At 45.5% G+C, this 24,069-nt stretch overlaps 1 protein-coding gene across 2 annotated transcripts in view; it reads left to right on the top strand.

Annotated features, from left to right (window-relative positions):
• Positions 1 to 23,798, top strand: part of LOC139555355 (protein FAM91A1) — a 96,201-nt gene extending 72,403 nt beyond the window's left edge. For both annotated transcript variants that reach the window (XM_071369075.1, XM_071369076.1), the window contains 4 exons: positions 11,604 to 11,702; positions 18,364 to 18,487; positions 18,771 to 18,840; positions 19,420 to 23,798. In XM_071369075.1, the coding sequence (XP_071225176.1) occupies positions 11,604 to 11,702; positions 18,364 to 18,487; positions 18,771 to 18,840; positions 19,420 to 19,608 (482 nt within the window). In that variant the 3' untranslated portion in view covers positions 19,609 to 23,798. The remainder of the gene's footprint in view (positions 1 to 11,603; positions 11,703 to 18,363; positions 18,488 to 18,770; positions 18,841 to 19,419) is intronic.
• The last annotated feature ends 271 nt before the right edge of the window (positions 23,799 to 24,069 follow it).

Here is a 24,069-nt window from a genome sequence, read left to right as displayed (position 1 = left end):
GGGTAGCAGGATAGCGGGGCGAGCTGGGTAGTGGTGCAGGGTGGGAGTAGGTCTGATGGCAGGTGGGTAACAGTGGCAGGGTAGGGTGGACAGGAGGAAGGTTACTGTCTCTTTTCAGTGACATTTACCAAGGCATTGATGCACGTACTATCTGCTAAGCAGCACCTGGCTAGGAAAAACTCAGGTGGATGGGAAAGACTCCTGGCCCTGACGAAGCAGGAGACCCAGAACTAATGAGGAGAGCAGTCTGGTTGGCATCCTGGGTTCTGCTCCCTGAGCTGGAGACACAGAACTAATGAGGAGAGCAGTCTGGTTGGCATCCTGGGTTCTGCTCCCTGAGATGGAGACACAGAACTAATGAGGAGAGCAGTCTGGTTGGCATCCTGGGTTCTGCTCCCTGAGCTGGAGACACAGAACTAATGAGGAGAGCAGTCTGGTTGGTATCCTGGGTTCTGCTCCCTGAGCTGGAGACACAGAACTAATGAGGAGGGCAGTCTGGTTGGCATCCTGGGTTCTGCTCCCTGAGCTGGAGACACAGAACTAATGAGGAGAGCAGTCTGGTTGGCATCCTGGGTTCTGCTCCCTGAGCTGGAGACACAGAACTAATGAGGAGAGCAGTCTGGTTGGTATCCTGGGTTCTGCTCCCTGAGCTGGAGACACAGAACTAATGAGGAGGGCAGTCTGGTTGGTATCCTGGGTTCTGCTCCCTGAGCTGGAGACACAGAACTAATGAGGAGAGCAGTCTGGTTGGCATCCTGGGTTCTGCTCCCTGAGCTGGAGACTCATAACTAATGAGGAGAGCAGTCTGGTTGGCATCCTGGGTTCTGCCCCCTGAGCTGGAGACTCATAACTAATGAGGAGAGCAGTCTGGTTGGCATCCTGGGTTCTGCTCCCTGAGCAGGAGACTCATAACTAATGAGGAGGGTAGTCTGGTTGGCATCCTGGGTTCTGCTCCCTGAGCTGGAGACCCAGATGGTTTAATGGTGTTAAGGTACCAGTGAGGTAACGATAGCCATCAGTCTGGTTTAATGGTACCAGTGAGGTAACGATAGCCATCAGTCTGGTTTAATGGTGTTAAGGTACCAGTGAGGTAACGATAGCCATCAGTCTGGTTTAATAGTGTTAAGGTACCAGTGAGGTAACGATAGCCATCAGTCTGGTTTAATGGTGTTAAGGTACCAGTGAGGTAACGATAGCCATCAGTCTGGTTTAATGGTACCAGTGAGGTGACGATAGCCATCAGTCTGGTTTAATGGTGTTAACTTCTCACGAGTCACCAACCCTGATCCGGTAGCACCCCCCACCCCCCCCCCCCCACTGAGTAGCATAGCTAGCATAGCGTCACAAGTAACTTGTAGCATCTAAATATCATTAAATCACAAGTCCAAGACACCAGATGAAAGATACAGGTCTTGTGAATAAAGCCACCATTTCAGATTTTTAAAATGTTTTACAGGGAAGACACAATATGTAAATCTATTAGCTAACCACGTTAGCAAAGGACACGATTTTTTTACTCCCAACAGTTTTTTCCTGCGTCAGTAGCTATCACTAATTCGACTAAATAAAAATATATATAGCCACTAACCAAGAAACAACTTCATAAGATGACAGTCTGATAACATATTTATGGTATAGCATAGTTTTTTTTTGGAAAAATTTGCATTTTTCAGGTATAAATCACAGTTCTACATTGCAGCTGCAATCTGAAATAGTGCTGACCCAGCCAGAACAATTACAGAGACCAACGTCATATAACGAATTACTCATCTTAAAACATTTCAGAAAAATACACAGCGTACAGATATTGAAAGCCCAACATCTGGTGAATCCAAACAATATTTCAGATTTATTAAATGTTTTATAACGAAAACAAAATGTAGCGCTAAATTAGCATAGCTATACCAGGCAGATTCGGCTAGGCGCCCACGGCCAGTTCACATGCACAACAGATATGATATAACATCGTAAATTGGGTCTTACTATGGCTGATCTTTCATCAGAATGTTGATCAAAGTGTCCTTTGTCAAGATGAGTCGTTGGTTCCGTTCAGAATTGTTCCTTTCCCACTCCATTTAGCACAGGTACTGGTCGAGTGGCACGGATCTCTCAAACGTAAATAAAATCAGACAACGGAACACCACAAAACTCCCGAAAAAATTCAAATAATCTGATTAAACTATATTGAAAAAACATACATTACGATGATATGGTCACATGTATCAAACAAAATTCGACACGGAGATAGTTTTCATCCATAACGCCAGCAAAACAGTACACAATCGCAGCTCCAACTCGTGCGAATCAGAAAACCGGAAGTTGTCGGTCACGCCAAAGAAATAGGTCTTATTTCACGTCAGTACCAGATAAACAAAGAATTTCTCCTCTGATGTCCTCTTGACACCCAGAGGAAGGCGAATGAAGTGTGTTTCTGGTCATAGGGGTCATGACCATATATAGGCAGAGCGTTGAAGCGAGCATAGACTTCTTGCATTCTACTTCTTGGTCAGGGAAAGTGCTGTCAAATGACTTGTGTATCACTCAGAGACAAAATTGAAACGGTTTTAGAAACTAGAGATTGTTTTCTTTCCAATGGTATTATTTATATGCATATAGTAAGAGCAATAATTGAATAAGAGGCAGTTTAATCTGTAGAGCAAATTATGCTAATGGGAAAATAGCACCCCCTGTATTCTCAAGAAGTTAAGGTACCAGTGAGGTGACGATAGCCATCAGTCTGGTTTAATGGTGTTAAGGTACCAGTGAGGTGACGATAGCCATCAGTCTGGTTTAATGGTACCAGTGAGGTAACGATAGCCATCAGTCTGGTTTAATGGTGTTAAGGTACCAGTGAGGTGACGATAGCCATCAGTCTGGTTTAATGGTACCAGTGAGGTAACGATAGCCATCAGTCTGGTTTAATGGTGTTAAGGTACCAGTGAGGTGACGATAGCCATCAGTCTGGTTTAATGGTACCAGTGAGGTGACGATAGCCATCAGTCTGGTTTAATGGTGTTAAGGTACCAGTGAGGTAACGATAGCCATCAGTCTGGTTTAATGGTGTTAAGGTACCAGTGAGGTAACGATAGCCATCAGTCTGGTTTAATGGTGTTAAGGTACCAGTGAGGTAACGATAGCCATCAGTCTGGTTTAATGGTGTTAAGGTACCAGTGAGGTAACGATAGCCATCAGTCTGGTTTAATGGTGTTAAGGTACCAGTGAGGTAACGATAGCCATCAGTCTGGTTTAATGGTGTTAAGGTACCAGTGAGGTAACGATAGCCATCAGTCTGGTTTAATGGTGTTAAGGTACCAGTGAGGTAACGATAGCCATCAGTCTGGTTTAATGGTAGTGAGGTAACGATAGCCATCAGTCTGGTTTAATTGCAGCATTCCTGTTGCTAATTGTTTCTCTCATCATCATGATGATCTTTGCTAATAGACATGTCACCGCAGCCTCTTACCTACAAAAGATTGCGTTAAATATGTATTATAAAATTGTAAAGGGATGAGTTAACAATTTTAATTTGACTGTCTGAATAGGTTATATAAGAGGCACATGTGCGTACCGATAGGACGCATGGGGTGTCAGTAGCTCCGTTTTGTACTGACAAACTGTGGTTCTATGTAGAAACCAGACTAACATATCCCCAAGCAGCTGGGAGAGTGTGAACGATCAGTTATGTACAGCAGGGAACCAATCAGTTTGTAAAGTGGTGCGGCGACACAAATCTAACAAGCCATGCCTTCCCTCAGAGGAAAAGACAAGGAACAACTTGGCGATTCAAGCGAGAGTAATGAACAGTTAAATACTATCAAGGAAAACATAGCTAAAATGCTCTCAAAACAAACAAACTGTTCGACTCTGTTATTATAAAAGTAGATTCACTAAAAAGAAAGGAGAAGCTATTGTGTCAGACGCACAAACAAGGCATGTGCATGAATGAACACGACAACAAAATGTACCTTTTGGAAACAAAGCTGCAAACTTTAGAAGATTAATTGGACCAGGAAGCAAACAGAATGAGACGAAACATGAGAATATTGTCCTTACCGGAAGACGAGCAAAAAGTAGATCTTTCTAGCTACGTTGTCAAACTAATGTCAGAGGATCTTGACGTGGGTATATCACCAGAAGATCTGAAACGAAGCCATCGGATCGCGGTGAAACAGAGGAACGCTAAATACCCACGCATGGTAATCTTCAAACTGTGGAACTATCAGACCAAAATAAACATGAGGGCAAAGGGGAGAAAAGAGATCAAAATCCACGGCCGGTCCATTCGATTCATCCAGAAACTGTCTGCTAAGCTAAGAGAGGGACACAAAGAATACATTCCAATCAGACATTCACTGGAGGAAAAAGGAATTAAGTCTCAACTCCGCTTCCCGGCAGTGCTGTGAGTATGGAAGGTAACGCGCATGATGGAATTCAGAAGTGTCGATGAAGCTCTAATCAAGCTACAAGAAACCTTTCCAGTTTGAAGGAGGAGAACCCCCTGCTCTGAGAAGAGGATGAAGTAGTAAACATTCCCTGTTGAAGGAGGAGAGCCCCCTGCTCTGAGAAGAGGATGAAGTAGGAAACCTTCCCTGTTGGAGGAGAACCCCCTGCTCTGAGAAGAGGATGAAGTAGGAAACATTCCCTGTTGAAGGAGGAGAACCCCCTGCTCTGAGAAGAGGATGAAGTAGGAAACCTTCCCTGTTGGAGGAGAAGCCCCTGCTCTGAGAAGAGGATGAAGTAGGAAACATTCCCTGTTGAAGGAGGAGAACCCCCTGCTCTGAGAAGAGGACGAAGTAGGAAACCTTCCCTGTTGGAGGAGAAGCCCCTGCTCTGAGAAGAGGATGAAGTAGGAAACCTTCCCTGTTGGAGGAGAACCCCCTGCTCCGAGAAGAGGATGAAGTAGGAAACCTTCCCTGTTGGAGGAGAACCCCCTGCTCCGAGAAGAGGATGAAGTAGGAAACATTCCCTGTTGAAGGAGGAGAACCCCCTGCTCTGAGAAGAGGATGAAGTAGGAAACATTCCCTGTTGAAGGAGGAGAACCCCCTGCTCTGAGAAGAGGACGAAGTAGAAAACCTTCCCTGTTGAAGGAGGAGAACCCCCTGCTCTGAGAAGAGGACGAAGTAGGAAACATTCCCTGTTGAAGGAGGAGAACCCCCTGCTCTGAGAAGAGGATGAAGTAGGAAACATTCCCTGTTGAAGGAGGAGAACCCCCTGCTCTGAGAAGAGGACGAAGTAGAAAACCTTCCCTGTTGGAGGAGGAGAACCCCCTGCTCTGAGAAAAAAAGTGGTGCGCACTACAGTCGTGGCCAAAAGTTGAGAATGACACAAATATTAATTTTCACAAAGTCTGCTGCCTCAGTTTTGTATGATGGCAATTTGCATATACTCCAGAATGTTATGAAGAGTGTTCAGATGAATTGCAATTAATTGCAAAGTCCCTCTTTGCCATGCAAATGAACTGAATCCCCCCAAAAACATTTCTACTGCATTTCAGCCCTGCCACCAAAAGACCAGCTGACATCATGTCAGTGATTCTCTCGTTATCCTCTCTAGGGTATGTGGGACGGTAGCGTTCCACCTCGTCAACAGCCAGTGAAACTGCAGGGTGCCAAAACAACAGAAATCCCATAATTTAAATTCCTCAAACATAGAAGTATTTTACACCATTTTAAAGCTACACTTGTTGTAAATCCAGCCACAGTGTCCGATTTCAAAAAGGTTTTACGACGAAAGCACACCAAACGATTATGTTAGGTATGAGCCAAGTCACAGAAAAAGACAGCCATTTTTCCTGCTAAAGAGAGCAGTAACAAAAAGCAGAAATAGAGATAAAATTAATCACTAACCTTTGATAATCTTCATCAGATGACACTCATAGGACTTCATGTTACACAATACATGTATTTTTTGTTCGGTAAAGTTCATATTTATTTCCAAAACTCTGAGTTTAGGCAAGATGCTACTGTCTCACTTGGCAAAAAGCCGGAGAAAATGCAGAGCTCCAAATTAAAATGAATTACTATGAAAATTACTATAAAATCAAACTTTCATTAAATCACACATGAAAAATACCAAATTAAAGCTACACTGGTTGTGAATCCAGCCAACATGTCAGAATTCAAATAGGCTTTTCAGCGAAAGCATACGATGCTATTATCTGAGCATAGCACCATAGTAAACAAAAGAGAGAAAACATTTCAACCCTGCACGCACGACACAATACGCAGAAATAAAAATATAATTCATGCCTTACCTTTGACGAGCTTCTGTTGTTGACACTCCAATATGTCCCATAAACATCACAAATGGTCCTTTTGTTCGATTAATTCCGTCGATATCCAAAATGTCCATTTATTTGGCGCGTTTGATTCAGAAAAACACCGGTTCCAACTTGCTCAAACGTGACTACAAAATATCTCAAAGGTTACCTGTAAACTTTGCCAAAAAATGTCAAACTACTTTTGTAATTCAACTTTAGGTATTTTTTAACGTTAATAATCGATCAAATTGAAAACGGGATGATCTGTGTTCAATACAGGATTAAAATGAAATTTTGCATGCCTTCTGTTTGATTGAAGCGCATGTCCAGGACACCTGGAGTGCCTCGACTTCAAGATGGCCGTATTTCTTCATTACACAAAGGAATAACCTCAACCTATTTCTCACGACTGTTGACATCTAGTGGAAGCCGTAGGAATTCGCTTAGAAATCTGGTTTCCCAATGAAAACTCATTGAAAAGACAGTGACCTCAAAAACAAAACAAAATCTGAATGGTTTGTCCTCGGGGTTTCGCCTGCTAAATAAGTTCTGTTATACTCACAGACATGATTTAAACAGCTTTAGAAACTTCAGAGTGTTTTCTATTCAAATCTACTAATAATATGCATATCTTATCTCCTGGGGATGAGTAACTGGCAGTTGAATTTGGGTATGCTTTTCATCCAAACGTGAAAATGCTGCCCCCTACCCTAGAGAAGTTAACACAGGTGTGAGTGTTGACGAGGACAAGGCTGGAGATCACTCTGTCATGCTGATTAAGTTTGAATAACAGACTGGAAGCTTAAAAAGGAGGGTGGTGCTTGGAATCATTGTTCTTCCTCTGTCAACCATGGTTACCTGCAAGGAAACACGTGCCGTCAACATTGCTTTGCAAAAAAAAAGGGCTTCACAGGGAAGGATATTGCTGCCAGTAAGATAGCACCTAAGTCAACCATTTATTGGATCGTCAAGAACTTCAAGGAGAGCGTTTCAATTGTTGTGAAGAAGGCTTCAGGGCGCCCAAGAAAGTCCAGCAAGCGCCAGGACCGTCTCCTGAAGTTGATTCAGCTGCGGGATCGGGACAACACCAGTACAGAGCTTGCTCAGGAATGGCAGCAGGCAGGTGTGAGTGCATCTGCATGCACAGTGAGGCGAATACCTTTGGAGGATGGCCTGGTGTCAAGAAGGGCAGCAAAGAAGCCACTTCTCTCCAGGAAAAACATCAGGGACAGATTGATATTCTGTAAAAGGTACAGGGATTGGACTGCTGAGGACTGGGGTAAAGTCATTTTCTCTGATGAATCCCCTTTCTGATTGTTTGGGGCATCCGGAAAAAGCTTGTCCAGAGAAGACAAGGTGAGCGCTACCATCAGTCCTGTGTCATGCCAACAGTAAAGCATCCTGAGACCATTCATGTGTGGGGTTGCTTCTCAGCCAAAGGAGTGGGCTCACTCACAATTTTGCCTAAGAACACGGCCATGAATAAAGAATGGTACCAACACATCCTCCATGAGCAACTTCTCCCAACCATCCAGGAACAGTTTGGTGATGAACAAAAGTGATAGCTAAGTGGCTCGGGGAACAAAACATCGATATTTTGGGTCCATGGCCAGGAAACTCCCCAGACCTTAATCCCATTGAGAACTTGTAGTCAATCCTCAAGAGGCGGGTGGACAAAGAAAAACACACAAATTCTGACAAACTCCAAGCATTGATTATGCAAGAATGGGCTGCCATCAGTCAGGATGTGGCCCAGAAGTTAATTGATAGCATGCCAGGGCGGATTGCAGAGGTCTTGAAAAAGAAGGGTCAACACTGCAAATATTGACTCTTTGCATCAACTTCATGTAATTGTCAATAAAAGCCTTTGACACTTATGAAATAAGTAATTATACTTATATAGTTTTCCATAGTAACATCTGACAAAAATATCTAAAGACACTGAGGCAGCAGACTTTGTGTCATTCTCAAAACTTTTGGCCACGACTGTAGGCTACACACAGTGATCCCTAACACCAGTTTATAGGCTAGATACAGTGATGCCTAAAACCAACTTATCATAAGTTGACACAATATCCTTTCCCCTCCCCCAATACAATCTATACTCTACTTTCCCCAAGTCTACTGTTCTTCTCTTTGGCGTAACGATGGAAGTAGCTGATGCCAATTGGCTACATGGACACTGAAAAGACAATTCAAAGGGGGAAATAATAGCATGTATGTCAACTGTTCTATGGATGTGTGTGTATATGAATGGGAGTATATATGAATGGGAGTGTGTATGTGAATGGGAGTTGTGGTAAACCGTGAGGTGTTGGGTTGAGCGTGCAGAGATTCACACAGAGACAGGGAGGTTTTAGTCCGCAAAAACAACTTTACTAAGACAGAAAAGAAACATAACAAAGAAAATAATTTAGGTTTTGCTCGGTCCTTCTCTACTTTTGCTCGGTGTCGGTCTCTCCTGGTTCTCTCCCGCGGTGTGCCACAGTGCTCCTTTTATGTGGCCTCCACGGCTGGTTGGCACTTTCCCATAATTACCTCCGCTTGGAGCTATCCGTGTCGGGGTGCCCATCTCCCGTATTCCCAGCAGAGGGAGCCAACGTTGCATCACGTACCTCCCCTCTATTGCCATCCCTCGGGGTAGACCCTCCTGGGATACCACCCCCCCCCCCCCCCCTAGCCCTGACTGGGAGGGAGGCATGCTCAAGGCTAGGTTGGCATCCCTCCTGGAGAGTGCCGTGCTGGGCCCCCGACCTGTGGATGACAGAGAAAGAGAATCGCTGTAAGGACAGGAACCATTGCCATCCACACTAGGGGGGGTATGGTCAGTGATCAGGGTGAACTGCCCACTTCACGGCGAGGCACTCCTTCTCGAAAATCAAGTATTTCTTCTCCCTCGGGAGGAGCTTCCTGCTGACATACATGATTGGGTGGTCCTCGCCTTCTTGCTCTTGGGAAAAAACGGCCCCTACCCCAGTGTCCGACGCGTCTGTCTGGACCAGGAGGTTTTTTGAGAAGTCCGGGGTGACGAGTACCAGGTGCGAACATAGCACATCCTTCAGGGCCTGGAACGCCGCCTCTGTGTCCTCCGTCCATCGCACCGTCTGGGGTAGTCGTGCCTTCGTTAAGTCTGTGAGTGGAGAAGCTATTGCGGCAAAGTTAGGTACAAATCTACTGTAGTATCCTGCTAACCCCAGGAATGACTTCAACTGCCTCTTGGTTCGGGGGACCGGGCATCAAATCAAATCAAGTTTATTTTATATAGCCCTTCGTACATCAGCTAATATCTCGAAGTGCTGTACAGAAACCCAGCCTAAAACCCCAAACAGCAAGCAATGCAGGTGTAGAAGCACGGGGCATCCCCTAATGGCAGCGATTGTTTTTCTTGGGGCTTCACATTTCCCCTCCCGATCTGATATCCCAGGTGCTCCACCTCGGCGTAGCACATCTTGCACTTGTGGGGGTTCGCGGTCAGGCCTGCATTCCTTAGCTCATCAACCACGGCCTGTAACCTACAAAGATGTGACTCCCAACTGTCACTGTGCACAATTATGTCATCCAGATAAGCAGCAGCGTACTCACTGTGCGGCTGCAAGACGCGGTCCATGAGACGCTGAAAGGTCGCTGGTGCCCCGTGGAGCTCGAAAGGCAGAACCCGCTAGTGGTATAGCCCCCCCCCCCCCCCCGGGGTGGAGAAGGCAGTCTTCTCCCAGGAGGCCGCTGCCAGTGGCACCTGCCAATACCCATTCGTCAGGTATAAGGTGCTGACGTATCTTGCCATCCCCAAGCGGTTGATCAGTTCGTCCACCCAGGGCATCGAACTTACTGACCTCGTTCAGGCCCCAGAAGTCATTGCACAAGCAGAAGGTTCCGTCCGGTTGTGGAACCAGTACTATGGGGCTAGACCACTCGCTGTGGGACTCCTCCAGGACCCCCATTTCTAGCATTGCCGTCACTTCCCGCTGGACCGCCACCCTCCGGACTTCTGGTATCCGGTATGGCCGTTTACACACTTTTTCTCCCGGATAGAAATATGGTGTTTCACGAGATCCGTGCGCCCCGGCACCTCGGAGAACACGGACGCGTTCCGCTGGACAAACTCTCTGAGCTCTTGTCGTTGGGTCGGGCTGAGGTCTTCCCCAATTGCAACTTCGACCGAGGGCGGGCCCTGCTGTGGCCGGGTCCACGTTACGCACAGAGCCTCGCGTGCGTGCCATTTCTTCAGTAAGTTCACATGGTAAAGCTGTAGGGGTTTTCTCCGCCCCGGTTGGCGGACCTTATAGTTGACGTCGCCTACCCGCTCAAAGATGTCGTAAGGCCCATGTCACGTAGCCAGGAATTTACTCTCCGTTGTAGGGATCAGTACCAAGACCTTATCACCTGGTTGGAACTCTCGTGGTTGGGCCCCCCCGGTTGTAGACACGCTCCTGGGCACATTGCGCCTAGGCCATGTGCTCTCTCACCACTGGCCAAATCGCCGTCATCCTCTCCCTCATCTCCGCCACATGTTCTACTACGCTGCGAAGGGGGGAGGCTGCTCTTCCCAGACCTCCTTGGCTAGGTCCAGCAGCCCGCGGGGCCGACGTCCATACAGGAGCTCAAAGGGGGAGAACCCTGTGGATGCTTGGGGTACCTCACGCACTGAAAACATCAGGTGCGGCAGCAGCTGGTCCCAGTTCCCCCCCGTCTCTCTCGATGACCTTCTTCAGCATCTGTTTTAGGGTCTTATTGAAGCGTTCCACCAGCCCGTCCGTTTGTGGATGGTACACACTGGTCCTCACCTGTTTTATTTGTAACAGATTGCAGACATCTTTCATCACACGAGACATGAACGCGGTGCCCTGGTCCGTTAGGATTTCCTGCGATCACCAGGATGTATTGGTGTCCCCTCACGGTCTTCACCAACGGACCCATTGCCACCCGCTCGAATGGCACTCTTATAATGGGCAAGGGAACCAAAGGGTTTCTATAATGTACCCTCTGAGCTGTGATCTAGCACTCCGGGCAACTACAGCAGTAGTCCTCCACGGTGCGCTTGACTCCGGGCCAGTGGAACCGGTTCCCGATCCGCTCCCTGGTTTTCTCCATCCCCAGGTGTGCCCCAAGCAGGTGGGTGTGGGCAAGCTGCGACACAGTCCTAACATACTGGCTGGGTAACACGTCTTTTGTCTCCCTATTATGCTTTACTACCTGATACAATAAATGATGCTTGATTGTGAAGTGGGGGTAGCACCAATCACTTACCCCAGGTAACAGTACGCCATCCACATCAATCACCTGGCCCCTAGCGTTCTGGAGTGTGTGTGTATACTCAGTGTATAATGATTTGATATTGTCTATACAGGGGACGGTCATCTGGGAGGTGGGCTGGAGGCCAACAGCAGCACGGAGTCCTTTGAGCTGGTCACAGAGGACAACAATGGAGGAAAGCAAACTGCAGAAGGTATAGTACAGCCTGCTCAAACTAGGGTGCGATCTGAAATAGCACCCTATTCCCTATGTAGTAGTGCACTACTTTTGGAGAAGGAAAGCAGAAGGGACATTACAGTAGGGGTGTTTCTCAAAATGCGTACTACCGTTCTCCGAGCACGCAAAGTGGAGAGCACAAGAGGGTCGGAGGGTGTTAAACGGATGCGTACTCCGTTTGTACATATTTTTAAGCATCAAGGAAAAGCTTCAACGGAAAGTATGCACAGAAATATGATGCAACCATGTAAAATGATGCAACATGTATTGAAATCAGTGGCCGCCATTATTTGAGCTGAAGCATGAAAATCAACTCCAACTTCAGAATTACATTTTGCCCTTTCACATCTCGTATGTTGCCTGCCTACAATCTTTTATCTTGATACGTTAATAAATACAGGCTGTGTTAATTTTGTTATGTTTATCTGCCTACAATACCCACAGTAATGTGCGTAAATCGCAATCCCATAGTAAGTCAATAGGGCTAACTGGCTAGCTACTACTGTTAGCTATCTAGATAGCCACAAAGTATTTGCAGCTACCTTGCATAACGTTAGTGTTAAGTCATTTTTGCCTGTTTAAACTATCTGGTTAGCCACATTATTACGATTCACATACAGCTAAGCTGATAATTTGCTTTGTGTACATCTTGTTGTGTCTTCATTGTTGCCATTGTCCTGGCTGGAAGAATGTTTAGTGAATGGAGAGGTCCAGCGTGAGGTAATACAGTAGAGGGAGTGCTGCTCAGCGTGAGGTAATACAGTAGGGGGAGTGCTGCTCAGCGTGAGGTAATACAGTAGGGGGAGTGCTGCTCAGTGTGAGGTAATACAGTAGGGGGAGTGCTGCTCAGAGTGAGGTAATACAGTAGAGGGAGTGCTGCTCAGCGTGAGGTAATACAGTAGGGGGAGTGCTGCTCAGCGTGAGGTAATACAGTAGGGGGAGTGCTGCTCAGCGTGAGGTAATACAGTAGGGGGAGTGCTGCTCAGCGTGAGGTAATACAGTAGGGGGAGTGCTGCTCAGCGTGAGGTAATACAGTAGGGGGAGTGCTGCTCAGCGTGAGGTAATACAGTAGAGGGAGTGCTGCTCAGCGTGAGGTAATACAGTAGGGGGAGTGCTGCTCAGCATGAGGTAATACAGTAGAGGGAGTGCTGCTCAGTGTGAGGTAATACAGTAGGGGGAGTGCTGCTCAGCGTGAGGTAATACAGTAGGGGGAGTGCTGCTCAGCGTGAGGTAATACAGTAGGGGGAGTGCTGCTCAGCGTGAGGTAATACAGTAGGGGGAGTGCTGCTCAGCGTGAGGTAATACAGTAGGGGGAGTGCTGCTCAGCGTGAGGTAATACAGTAGGGGGAGTGCTGCTCGGCGTGAGGTAATACAGTAGGGGGAGTGCTGCTCGGCGTGAGGTAATACAGTAGGGGGAGTGCTGCTCAGCGTGAGGTAATACAGTAGGGGGAGTCCTGCTCAGCGTGAGGTAATACAGTAGAGGGGAGTGCTGCTCAGCGTGAGGTAATACAGTAGGGGGAGTGCTGCTCAGCGTGAGGTAATACAGTAGAGGGGAGTGCTGCTCAGCGTGAGGTAATACAGTAGGGGGAGTGCTGCTTAGCGTGAGGTAATACAGTAGGGGGAGTGCTGCTCAGCGTGAGGTAATACAGTAGAGGGGAGTGCTGCTCAGCGTGAGGTAATACAGTAGGGGGAGCGCTGCTCAGCGTGAGGTAATACAGTAGGGGGAGTGCTACTCAGCGTGAGGTAATACAGTAGGGGGAGTGCTACTCAGCGTGAGGTAATACAGTAGGGGGAGTGCTGCTCAGCGTGAGGTAATACAGTAGGGGGAGTGCTGCTCAGCATGAGGTAATACAGTAGGGGGAGTGCTACTCAGCGTGAGGTAATACAGTAGGGGGAGTGCTGCTCAGCATGAGGTAATACAGTAGGGGGAGTGCTACTCAGCGTGAGGTAATACAGTAGGGGGAGTGCTGCTCAGCGTGAGGTAATACAGTAGGGGGAGTGCTGCTCAGCGTGAGGTAATACAGTAGGGGGAGTGCTGCTCAGCGTGAGGTAATACAGTAGGGGGAGTGCTACTCAGCGTGAGGTAATACAGTAGGGGGAGTGCTGCTCAGCGTGAGGTAATACAGTAGGGGGAGTGCTGCTCAGCGTGAGGTAATACAGTAGGGGGAGTGCTGCTCAGCATGAGGTAATACAGTAGGGGGAGTGCTACTCAGCGTGAGGTAATACAGTAGGGGGAGTGCTGCTCAGCATGAGGTAATACAGTAGGGGGAGTGCTGCTCAGCATGAGGTAATACAGTAGGGGGAGTGCTGCTCAGCGTGAGGTAATACAGTAGGGGGAGTGCTGCTCAGCGTGAGGTAATACAGTAGGGGGAGTGCTGCTCAGCGTGAGGTAATACAGTAGGGGGAGTGCTACTCAGCGTGAGGTAATACAGTAGGGGGAGTGCTGCTCAGCGTGAGGTAATACAGTAGGGGGAGTGCTGCTCAGCGTGAGGTAATACAGTAGGGGGAGTGCTGCTCAGCGTGAGGTAATACAGTAGGGGGAGTGCTGCTCAGCGTGAGGTAATACAGTAGGGGGAGTGCTACTCAGGGTGAGGTAAGGGGTTTTATCTGTTCTCCACACTCATCTTCACAAGAACGTACTGGAAGAGAACGTGGTGGGAGAATGCACTCGCAGCATGAGAGAGTGGACCACGGTAGAATGCATACTGAGAAACACCTTAACGTTCATACTGCTAGCCTATTCTGAGTAGTGTGATAGTGTGGATACCCTATTCTGAGTAGTATGATAGTGTGGATACCCTATTCTGAGTAGTATGATAGTGTGGATACCCTATTCTGAGTAGTATGATAGTGTGGATACCCTATTCTGAGTAGTGTGATAGTGTGGATACCCTATTCTGAGGAGTATGATAGTGTGGATACCCTATTCTGAGGAGTATGATAGTGTGGATACCCCATTCTGAGTAGTGTGATAGTGTGGATACCCTATTCTGAGTAGTGTGATAGTGTGGATACCCCATTCTGAGTAGTATGATAGTGTGGATACCCCATTCTGAGTAGTATGATAGTGTGGATACCCTATTCTGAGTAGTATGATAGTGTGGATACCCCATTCTGAGTAGTATGATAGTGTGGATACCCTATTCTGAGTAGTATGATAGTGTGGATACCCCATTCTGAGTAGTATGATAGTGTGGATACCCTATTCTGAGTAGTATGATAGTGTGGATACCCCATTCTGAGTAGTATGATAGTGTGGATACCCTATTCTGAGTAGTATGATAGTGTGGATACCCCATTCTGAGTAGTATGATAGTGTGGATACCCTATTCTGAGTAGTATGATAGTGTGGATACCCCATTCTGAGTAGTATGATAGTGTGGATACCCTATTCTGAGTAGTATGATAGTGTGGATACCCTATTCTGAGTAGTATGATAGTGTGGATACCCCATTCTGAGAAGTATGATAGTGTGGATACCCCATTCTGAGTAGTATGATAGTGTGGATACCCTATTCTGAGTAGTGTGATAGTGTGGATACCCTATTCTGAGTAGTATGATAGTATGGATACCCCATTCTGGGTAGTGTGATAGTGTGGATACCCTATTCTGAGTAGTATTACATTTACATTTAAGTCATGATAGTGTGGATACCCTATTCTGAGTAGTATGATAGTGATAGTGTGGATACCCCATTCTGGGTAGTGTGATAGTGTGGATACCCTATTCTGAGTAGTATGATAGTGTGGATACCCCATTCTGAGTAGTGTGATAGTGTGGATACCCTATTCTGAGTAGTTTGATAGTGTGGATACCCTATTCTGAGTAGTATGATAGTGTGGATACCCCATTCTGAGTAGTATGATAGTGTGGATACCCTATTCTGAGTAGTGTGATAGTGTGGATACCCCATTCTGAGTAGTGTGATAGTGTGGATACCCCATTCTGAGTAGTGTGATAGTGTGTATACCCTATTCTGAGTAATATGATAGTGTGGATACCCCATTCTGAGTAGTGTGATAGTGTGGATACCCCATTCTGAGTAGTGTGATAGTGTGGATACCCTATTCTGAGTAGTGTGATAGTGTGGATACCCCATTCTGAGTAGTGTGATAGTGTGGATACCCCATTCTGAGTAGTGTGATAGTGTGTATACCCTATTCTGAGTAATATGATAGTGTGGATACCCCATTCTGAGTAGTGTGATAGTGTGGATACCCCATTCTGAGTAGTGTGATAGTGTGGATACCCTATTCTGAGTAGTGTGATAGTGTGGATACCCCATTCTGGGTAGTGTGATAGTGTGGATACCCCATTCTGAGTAGTATGATAGTGTGGATACCCCATTCTGAGTAGTATGATAGTGTGGATACCCCATGCTGGGTAATATGATAGTGTGGATACCCCATTCTGAGTAGTGTGATAGTGTGGATACCCTATTCTGAGTAGTTTGATAGTGTGGAAACCCTATTCTGAGTAGTTTGATAGTGTGGATACCCCATTCTGAGTAGTATAATAGTGTGGATACCCTATTCTGAGTAGTGTGATAGTGTGGATACCCCATTCTGAGTAGTGTGATAGTGTGGATACCCCATTCTGAGTAGTGTGATAGTGTGTATACCCCATTCTGAGTAGTATGATAGTGTGGATACCCTATTCTGAGTAGTATGATAGTGTGGATACCCCATTCTGAGTAGTATGATAGTGTGGATACCCTATTCTGAGTAGTATGATAGTGTGGATACCCCATTCTGAGTAGTATGATAGTGTGGATACCCTATTCTGAGTAGTATGATAGTGTGGATACCCCATTCTGAGTAGTATGATAATGTGGATACTCTATTCTGAGTAGTATGATAGTGTGGATACCCCATTCTGAGTAGTATGATAGTGTGGATACCCTATTCTGAGTAGTATGATAGTGTGGATACCCTATTCTGAGTAGTATGATAGTGTGGATACCCCATTCTGAGAAGTATGATAGTGTGGATACCCCATTCTGAGTAGTATGATAGTGTGGATACCCTATTCTGAGTAGTGTGATAGTGTGGATACCCTATTCTGAGTAGTATGATAGTATGGATACCCCATTCTGGGTAGTGTGATAGTGTGGATACCCTATTCTGAGTAGTATGATAGTGTGGATACCCTATTCTGAGTAGTATGATAGTGATAGTGTGGATACCCCATTCTGGGTAGTGTGATAGTGTGGATACCCTATTCTGAGTAGTATGATAGTGTGGATACCCCATTCTGAGTAGTGTGATAGTGTGGATACCCTATTCTGAGTAGTTTGATAGTGTGGATACCCTATTCTGAGTAGTATGATAGTGTGGATACCCCATTCTGAGTAGTGTGATAGTGTGGATACCCCATTCTGAGTAGTGTGATAGTGTGGATACCCCATTCTGAGTAGTGTGATAGTGTGTATACCCTATTATGAGTAATATGATAGTGTGGATACCCCATTCTGAGTAGTGTGATAGTGTGGATACCCCATTCTGAGTAGTGTGATAGTGTGGATACCCTATTCTGAGTAGTGTGATAGTGTGGATACCCCATTCTGAGTAGTGTGATAGTGTGGATACCCCATTCTGAGTAGTGTGATAGTGTGTATACCCTATTCTGAGTAATATGATAGTGTGGATACCCCATTCTGGGTAGTGTGATAGTGTGGATACCCTATTCTGAGTAGTATGATAGTGTGGATACCCTATTCTGAGTAGTATGATAGTGATAGTGTGGATACCCCATTCTGGGTAGTGTGATAGTGTGGATACCCTATTCTGAGTAGTATGATAGTGTGGATACCCCATTCTGAGTAGTGTGATAGTGTGGATACCCCATTCTGAGTAATATGATAGTGTGGATACCCTATTCTGAGTAGTGTGATAGTGTGGATACCCCATTCTGAGTAGTATGATAGTGTGGATACCCTATTCTGAGTAGTATGATAGTGTGGATACCCCATTCTGAGTAGTATGATAGTGTGGATACCCCATTCTGAGTAATATGATAGTGTGGATACCCCATTCTGAGTAGTGTGATAGTGTGGATACCCCATTCTGAGTAGTGTGATAGTGTGGATACCCTATTCTGAGTAGTGTGATAGTGTGGATACCCCATGCTGAGTAGTGTGATAGTGTGGATACCCTATTCTGAGTAGTGTGATAGTGTGGATACCCCATTCTGAGTAATATGATAGTGTGGATACCCCATTCTGAGTAGTGTGATAGTGTGGATACCCCATTCTGAGTAGTACGGTAGTTGGATATTAGTCTCTTTGGAAGAGTTTATGACTGCGTTCTGATTCTCTACCCTTCTCCAGAAGTGTACACTCGTGCATTTAAAAGCATTGGATTAATGCAAGTATGGCTGGAGGGAGTTTCCAACCTATTCCTGACACCATTTATTTTAAATGGGGGAGAGTAGGACTGCACACTTGTCTGTGTTACTGTGAGCTTATGTCAAATTGGAATTTCCATCCTTGGCAAAGATCATAAAGTTGTATTTTAAATATTATTATGCTCTCGCTTTCCATTCTATATGACTTCTCTCTCCTCCGTGTCCCCGTTTGATGACGTCACGATGCTCCCCCTTGCCCGTTTGCTGACGTAATGTTTTGTTCCCCCTGCAGTGCCGTTGACAGAAGACGAGTGGGTCCCTCTAGAGCTGTGCTTTGGGATGCCCCTATTTAGCTCTGAGCTCAACCGCAAAATATGCCGAAAGATCGCCTCTCACGGCCTCTGTAGCAAAGACAGGTACGAGAAGAACATAATGAGTTTTTTTATGTCTTAAAAGGGAGAAGGTGTTGATTTATAAGCGGTCCTTTGTAGCTCAGTTGGTATAGTATGGCGATGTTAACTCCAGGGTAGTGGGTTTGGTTCCCTGGACCACTCATACGTAAAATATATGCACGCACGACTGGCTGTAAGTCGCTAAGGATAAAACCGCCTGCTAAATGGCATATATTTTATTATTATTTACTACTATAATTTTTTTTTTAAGAACGTAAGTTGACGGTGTAATTCTTTGTTGTTTCAGCCTTCAAGACTTACTTCATTCCAGCCGAAAACTATCAGTGAATGTTCTGAGTTTTGTTCAGTCATTCCAGGTAAAAGGTCTCTCTGTGTGTGTTCTGTACTATTCTGCCTCAATGCCACTTGAAGAGCGCCCCTGTCAAACCAGCCAGTCGCATAATGACAACCAGAACACTTTGTTTCCCTTTAAAACAACACTCAAGTCTAGACAGACATCCCACACACATTACAAAATAGGATTGCTGGTTTGTTGTAGAGAGGAGGTGTCGTCTCCTGTATGTCTCCCAACACCACCACAATGTTGTCTCTCTTGTCGTGATGTGTGTTTTGTCCTATATTTTTAATCCCAGCCCTCGTCCCCGCAGGAGGCCTTTTGCCTTTTGGTAGGCCGTCATTGTAAATAAGAATAGTTAAATAAAGGTTAAATATAACAATACAAAAATAAAAATGAAAGTACCTGGGTACACAACAGAAAAGATTATTAATGTTTTCCAACTGTAAATTTGAATTTCGTATTGCACAATTCCAGGTATTTGTTATTGGACAACTCCTGCCCTTTCAATCCATTTTCTTCCGCTTGGTGCCTAATGAACACGACCCTGTACTGTATTATACACAACTGACCTTTGACCCCTGACCTGTGTGTCCTGTAGGATGGCAGCCAGGGTCAGCCCGACCCTGACAGTGGAGTGTCCGGTCCTCTCAGCCAGCCCCCGGCCGAGTCTGGTGTTCCGCTGCCCGCTCTCAACCTCATCTTCAAGGACGGACAGCTGAGGGAGTGGAGTGGACGAGCACCTCCACCTCTCCACATCTCAGCCCTGCAGACAGACCAGTCCTTATAGACCCCTCCACATCTCAGCCCTGCAGAAAGACCTTATAGACCATCTCAGCCCTGCAGAAAGACCTTATAGACCCCTCCACATCTCAGCCCTGCAGAAAGACCTTATAGACCCCTCCACATCTCAGCCCTGCAGACAGACCAGTCCTTATAGACCCCTCCACATCTCAGCCCTGCAGAAAGACTAAAGTATTTTGCCACCTTAAGTACGTGTTTCTGATGGACTTTCCCTCCTCCACATATTGTCCTATGATCAGAACCAACCGCTCCTCTTCCTCATATTGTTCTATGATCAGAACCAACCCCTCCTCTTCCTCATATTGTCCTATGATCAGAACCAACCCCTCCTCTTCCTCATATTGTCCTATGATCAGAACCAACCCCTCCTCTTCCTCATATTGTCCTATGATCAGAACCAACCCAACCCCTCTTCCTCCTCCTCCTCCTCATATTGTCCTATGATCAGAACCAACCCAACCCCCCCTCTTCCTCCTATTGTCCTATGATCAGAACCAACCCAACCCCTCCTCCTCCTCCTGATCAGAACCAACCCAACCCCTCTTCCTCATATTGTCCTATGATCAGAACCAACCCAACCCCTCCTCTTCCTCATAATGTCCTATGATCAGAACCAACCCAACCTCTCCTCCTGATCAGAACCAACCCAACCCCTCCTCCTGATCAGAACCAACCCAACCCTGCATGATACCACTGCACTAAATATTTCTGAAAAGACTTTGTCATTAACGTGTTGTTGCTTTCATGATAAAATGTGTGGTCTTTAAATGGCCCCGTGAGACGAGCGTGGTGCTCTTCTCCTCTATAGCCCGATCATACAGCACGTTGACTCAAAAACCCGTTCCCTTTTCATCCATGGGGGTATTGTTGTTGCTCGTGATGATTCCCAGAGGTGCAGTTCTTCTTTAGGTCATCCTTGGATCAGAAGAGAGCTTGAACCTGAGCTTGTCTTTCTTTTAAAGAAAACAAATACTATTTGAACCCAGGTCTGCTTGGGTTATCCAGACAACACCAAAGCCTGGACCTAGTCCCTCACAGAGAAGAACCATATTAGAATCCGTGTTCTGTCTACGACACTGTTTATTCATAGTGGGAGTTTTTCCCTGTCAGAATCTGTAATGCTCCTTCGAGAATAGAGTACAGTATTACACTCAGTAGTACACTCAGTAGTACACTCAGTAGTACACTCAGTAGTACACTTCATATTACACTCAGTAGTACACTTCATATTACACTCAGTAGTACACTTCATATTACACTCAGTAGTACACTCAGTAGTACACTCAGTAGTACACTCAGTAGTACACTCAGTAGTACACTCAGCAGTACACTCAGTAGTACACTCAGTAGTACACTCAGTAGTACACTCAGCAGTACACTCAGCAGTACACTCAGTAGTACACTTCATATTACACTCAGTAGTACACTCAGTAGTACACTCAGCAGTACACTCAGTAGTACACTCAGTAGTACACTCAGTAGTACACTTCATATTACACTCAGCAGTACTCAGCAGTACACTCAGCAGTACACTCAGCAGTACACTCAGTAGTACACTTAGTAGTACACTCAGTAGTACACTCAGCAGTACACTCAGTAGTACACTCAGCAGTACACTCAGTAGTACACTCAGCAGTACACTCAGTAGTACACTCAGCAGTACACTCAGCAGTACACTCATTTCCACCCCATAATGGTTGTTTTATTTGCATGGACGGGTTCAGTCTCCATTTCCACCCCATAATGGTTGTTTATCGTTATTGACCCCTACCCTGCATAACTAGTCTCCTATTGATGGATTGAGCTATTATTGACCCCTACCCTCCATAACTAATCTGCTATCGATCGATTGATCTGTCAGACCCCTATCTGTCTGGTAGACCCAGGGCCGGCTCCAGGCATAAGTGACATAAGCTCAGTCGGGGTCTCAACTCACGGAGAGTTAGAATAGTAACACCAGGTGCAAGTTGGACACAGGTTGTGCATCAGCAGTTTTTCTCTTGTTATGTCAGTCACTGACAGTCAATCAATTAGCCATGTCAGCTAACAGCTTTTAGATTGGTAAGTTAGTCTAGCCAGCTTGTAGTAATCATGGTCAAATATCAACTAGGCACGCAGGGCACGTGTCCAGGGCCCCCCCCCCCCCCCCTCTCACTCAGATATCATTAACATGGCATCCACTACCGGTCAAACGTTTTAGTAAACCTGCTCATTCAAGGGTTTTTCTTTATTTGTACTATTTTCAACGTTGTAGAATAATAGTGAAGACATCAAAACTATGAAATAACACATATGGAATCATTTAGTAACCAAAAGAAGTGTTAAACAAATCAAAATAGATTTTATATTTGAGATTCTTCAAATATCCACCCATTGCCTTGATGACAGCTTTGCACCCTCTTGGCATTCTCTCAACCAGTTTCACCTGAAATGTTTTCCCAACAGTCTTGAAGGAGTTCCCACATATGCTGAGCACTTGTTGGTTGCTTTTCCTTCACTCTGCAGTCCAACTCATCCCAAACCATCTCAATTGGGTTGAGGTCGGGGGACTGTGGAGGCCAGGACATCTGATGCAGCACTCCATCACTCTCCTTCTTGGTCAAATATCCCTTACACAACCTGGAGGTGTGTTGGGTCATTGTCCTGTTGAAAAACAAATGATAGTCCCACTAAGCCCAAACCAGGTAGGATGGCGTATCGCTGCAGAATGCTGTGGTAGCCATGCTGGTTAAGTGTGCCTTGAATTCTAAATAAATCACAGACAGTGTCACCAGCAAAGCCCCCCCACACCATAACACCACCTCCTCCATGCTTCACAGTGGGAAATACACATGCGGAGATCATCCGTTCACCCACACCTCGTCTCACAAAGACTCCATACCAAAACACAGATGTCCACCGGTCTAATGTTAATTGCTTATGTTTCTTGGCCCAAGCAAGTCTCTTCTTATTATTGGTGTCCTTTAGTAGTGGTTTCTTTGCAGCAATTTGACCATGAAGGCCTGATTCACACACTCTTCTGAACAGTTGATGTTGAGATGTGTCTGTTACTTGAACTTTGTGAAGCATTTATTTGGGCTGCTATTTCTGAGGCTAGTAACTATAATGAACTTATCCTCTGCAGCAGAGGTAACTCTGGGTCTTCCTTTCCTGTGGCGGTCCTCATGAGAGCCACTTTCATCATAGCGCTTGATGGTTTTTGTGACTGCTCTTGAAGAAACTTTCAAAGTTCTTGAAATGTTCTGTATTGACTGACCTTCATGTCTTAAAGTAATGATGGACTGTCGTTTCTCTTTGCTTATTTGAGCTGTTCTTGACATAATTTGGACTTGGTCTTTTACCAAATAGGGCTATCTTCTGTATACCCCCCTACCTTGTCACAACACAACTGATTGGCTCAAATGCATTAAGAAGGAAACAAATTCCACAAATTAACCTGTCAATTGAAATGCATTCCAGGTGACTACCTCGTGGAGCTGGTTGAGAGAATGCCAAGAGTGTGCAAAGCTGTCATCAAGGCAAAGGGTGGCTATTTGATTTGTTTGATGATTTTTTGGTTACTACATGATTCCATATGTGTTATTTCATAGTTTTGATGTCTTCACTATTATTCTACAATGCAGAAAATAGTAAAAAGAAAGAAAAACCCTTGAATTACCCGGTAGTGTAAGTCATGGCAAAATGTGTAGAATTTAACAATTTTCACTTTTAAAACGTTAATTTTTCTCTCCGCCGTCGGGAGCGGGGGGGGGCACCAAAATGTTTTGCCTGCAAGGTGGGGCAACCAAATCTCGCTTAGGGTCTTCAAAAGGCTAGAGCCATCCCTGGGTAGACCCTTACCAGTACATCCACCCCTCCATCCTAACCTCCACCACAGTGTTAGAGTTACCAATAGTTACCATTAGTTACCAATAGTTACCATTAGTTACCATTAGTTACTATTAGTTACCAATAGTTTTATATAATGCCAACCTTGCATTTTAGGAATCTTTGTTGTAGCTTGTTCGATGGGACAGTCACAAAAAAATGTCAAATTCAACGATATACAAAGAATGTGTGTAATGAAGTGGGAACAAAATGTGACATTCCTCCTGACGTCTTCTTCATTTGCCTGAGATGTTGTTATTCAATGTAAATATCAATACTGTATGTTACAATAAAATAATACCCCCCCAACTAATGTGTTTGTGGTGTGTATCTGTCTATATGCAGTTGAAGTGGGAAGCTTATATACACTGCTCAAAAAAATAAAGGGAACACTTAAACAACACAATGTAACTCCAAGTCAATCACACTTCTGTGAAATCAAACTGTCCACTTAGGAAGCAACACTGATTGACAATACATTTCACATGCTGTTGTGCAAATGGAATAGACAAAAGGTGGAAATTTATAGGCGATTAGCAAGACACCCCCAATAAAGGAGTGGTTCTGCAGGTGGTGACCA

Source organism: Salvelinus alpinus, chromosome 26 (genome assembly GCF_045679555.1).
Source record: "Salvelinus alpinus chromosome 26, SLU_Salpinus.1, whole genome shotgun sequence".
In the NCBI taxonomy this organism is placed as follows: domain Eukaryota; kingdom Metazoa; phylum Chordata; class Actinopteri; order Salmoniformes; family Salmonidae; genus Salvelinus; species Salvelinus alpinus.
The sequence above is the reverse complement of the archived record's forward strand: the minus strand, read 5'-3'. Positions and strand labels throughout refer to the sequence as shown.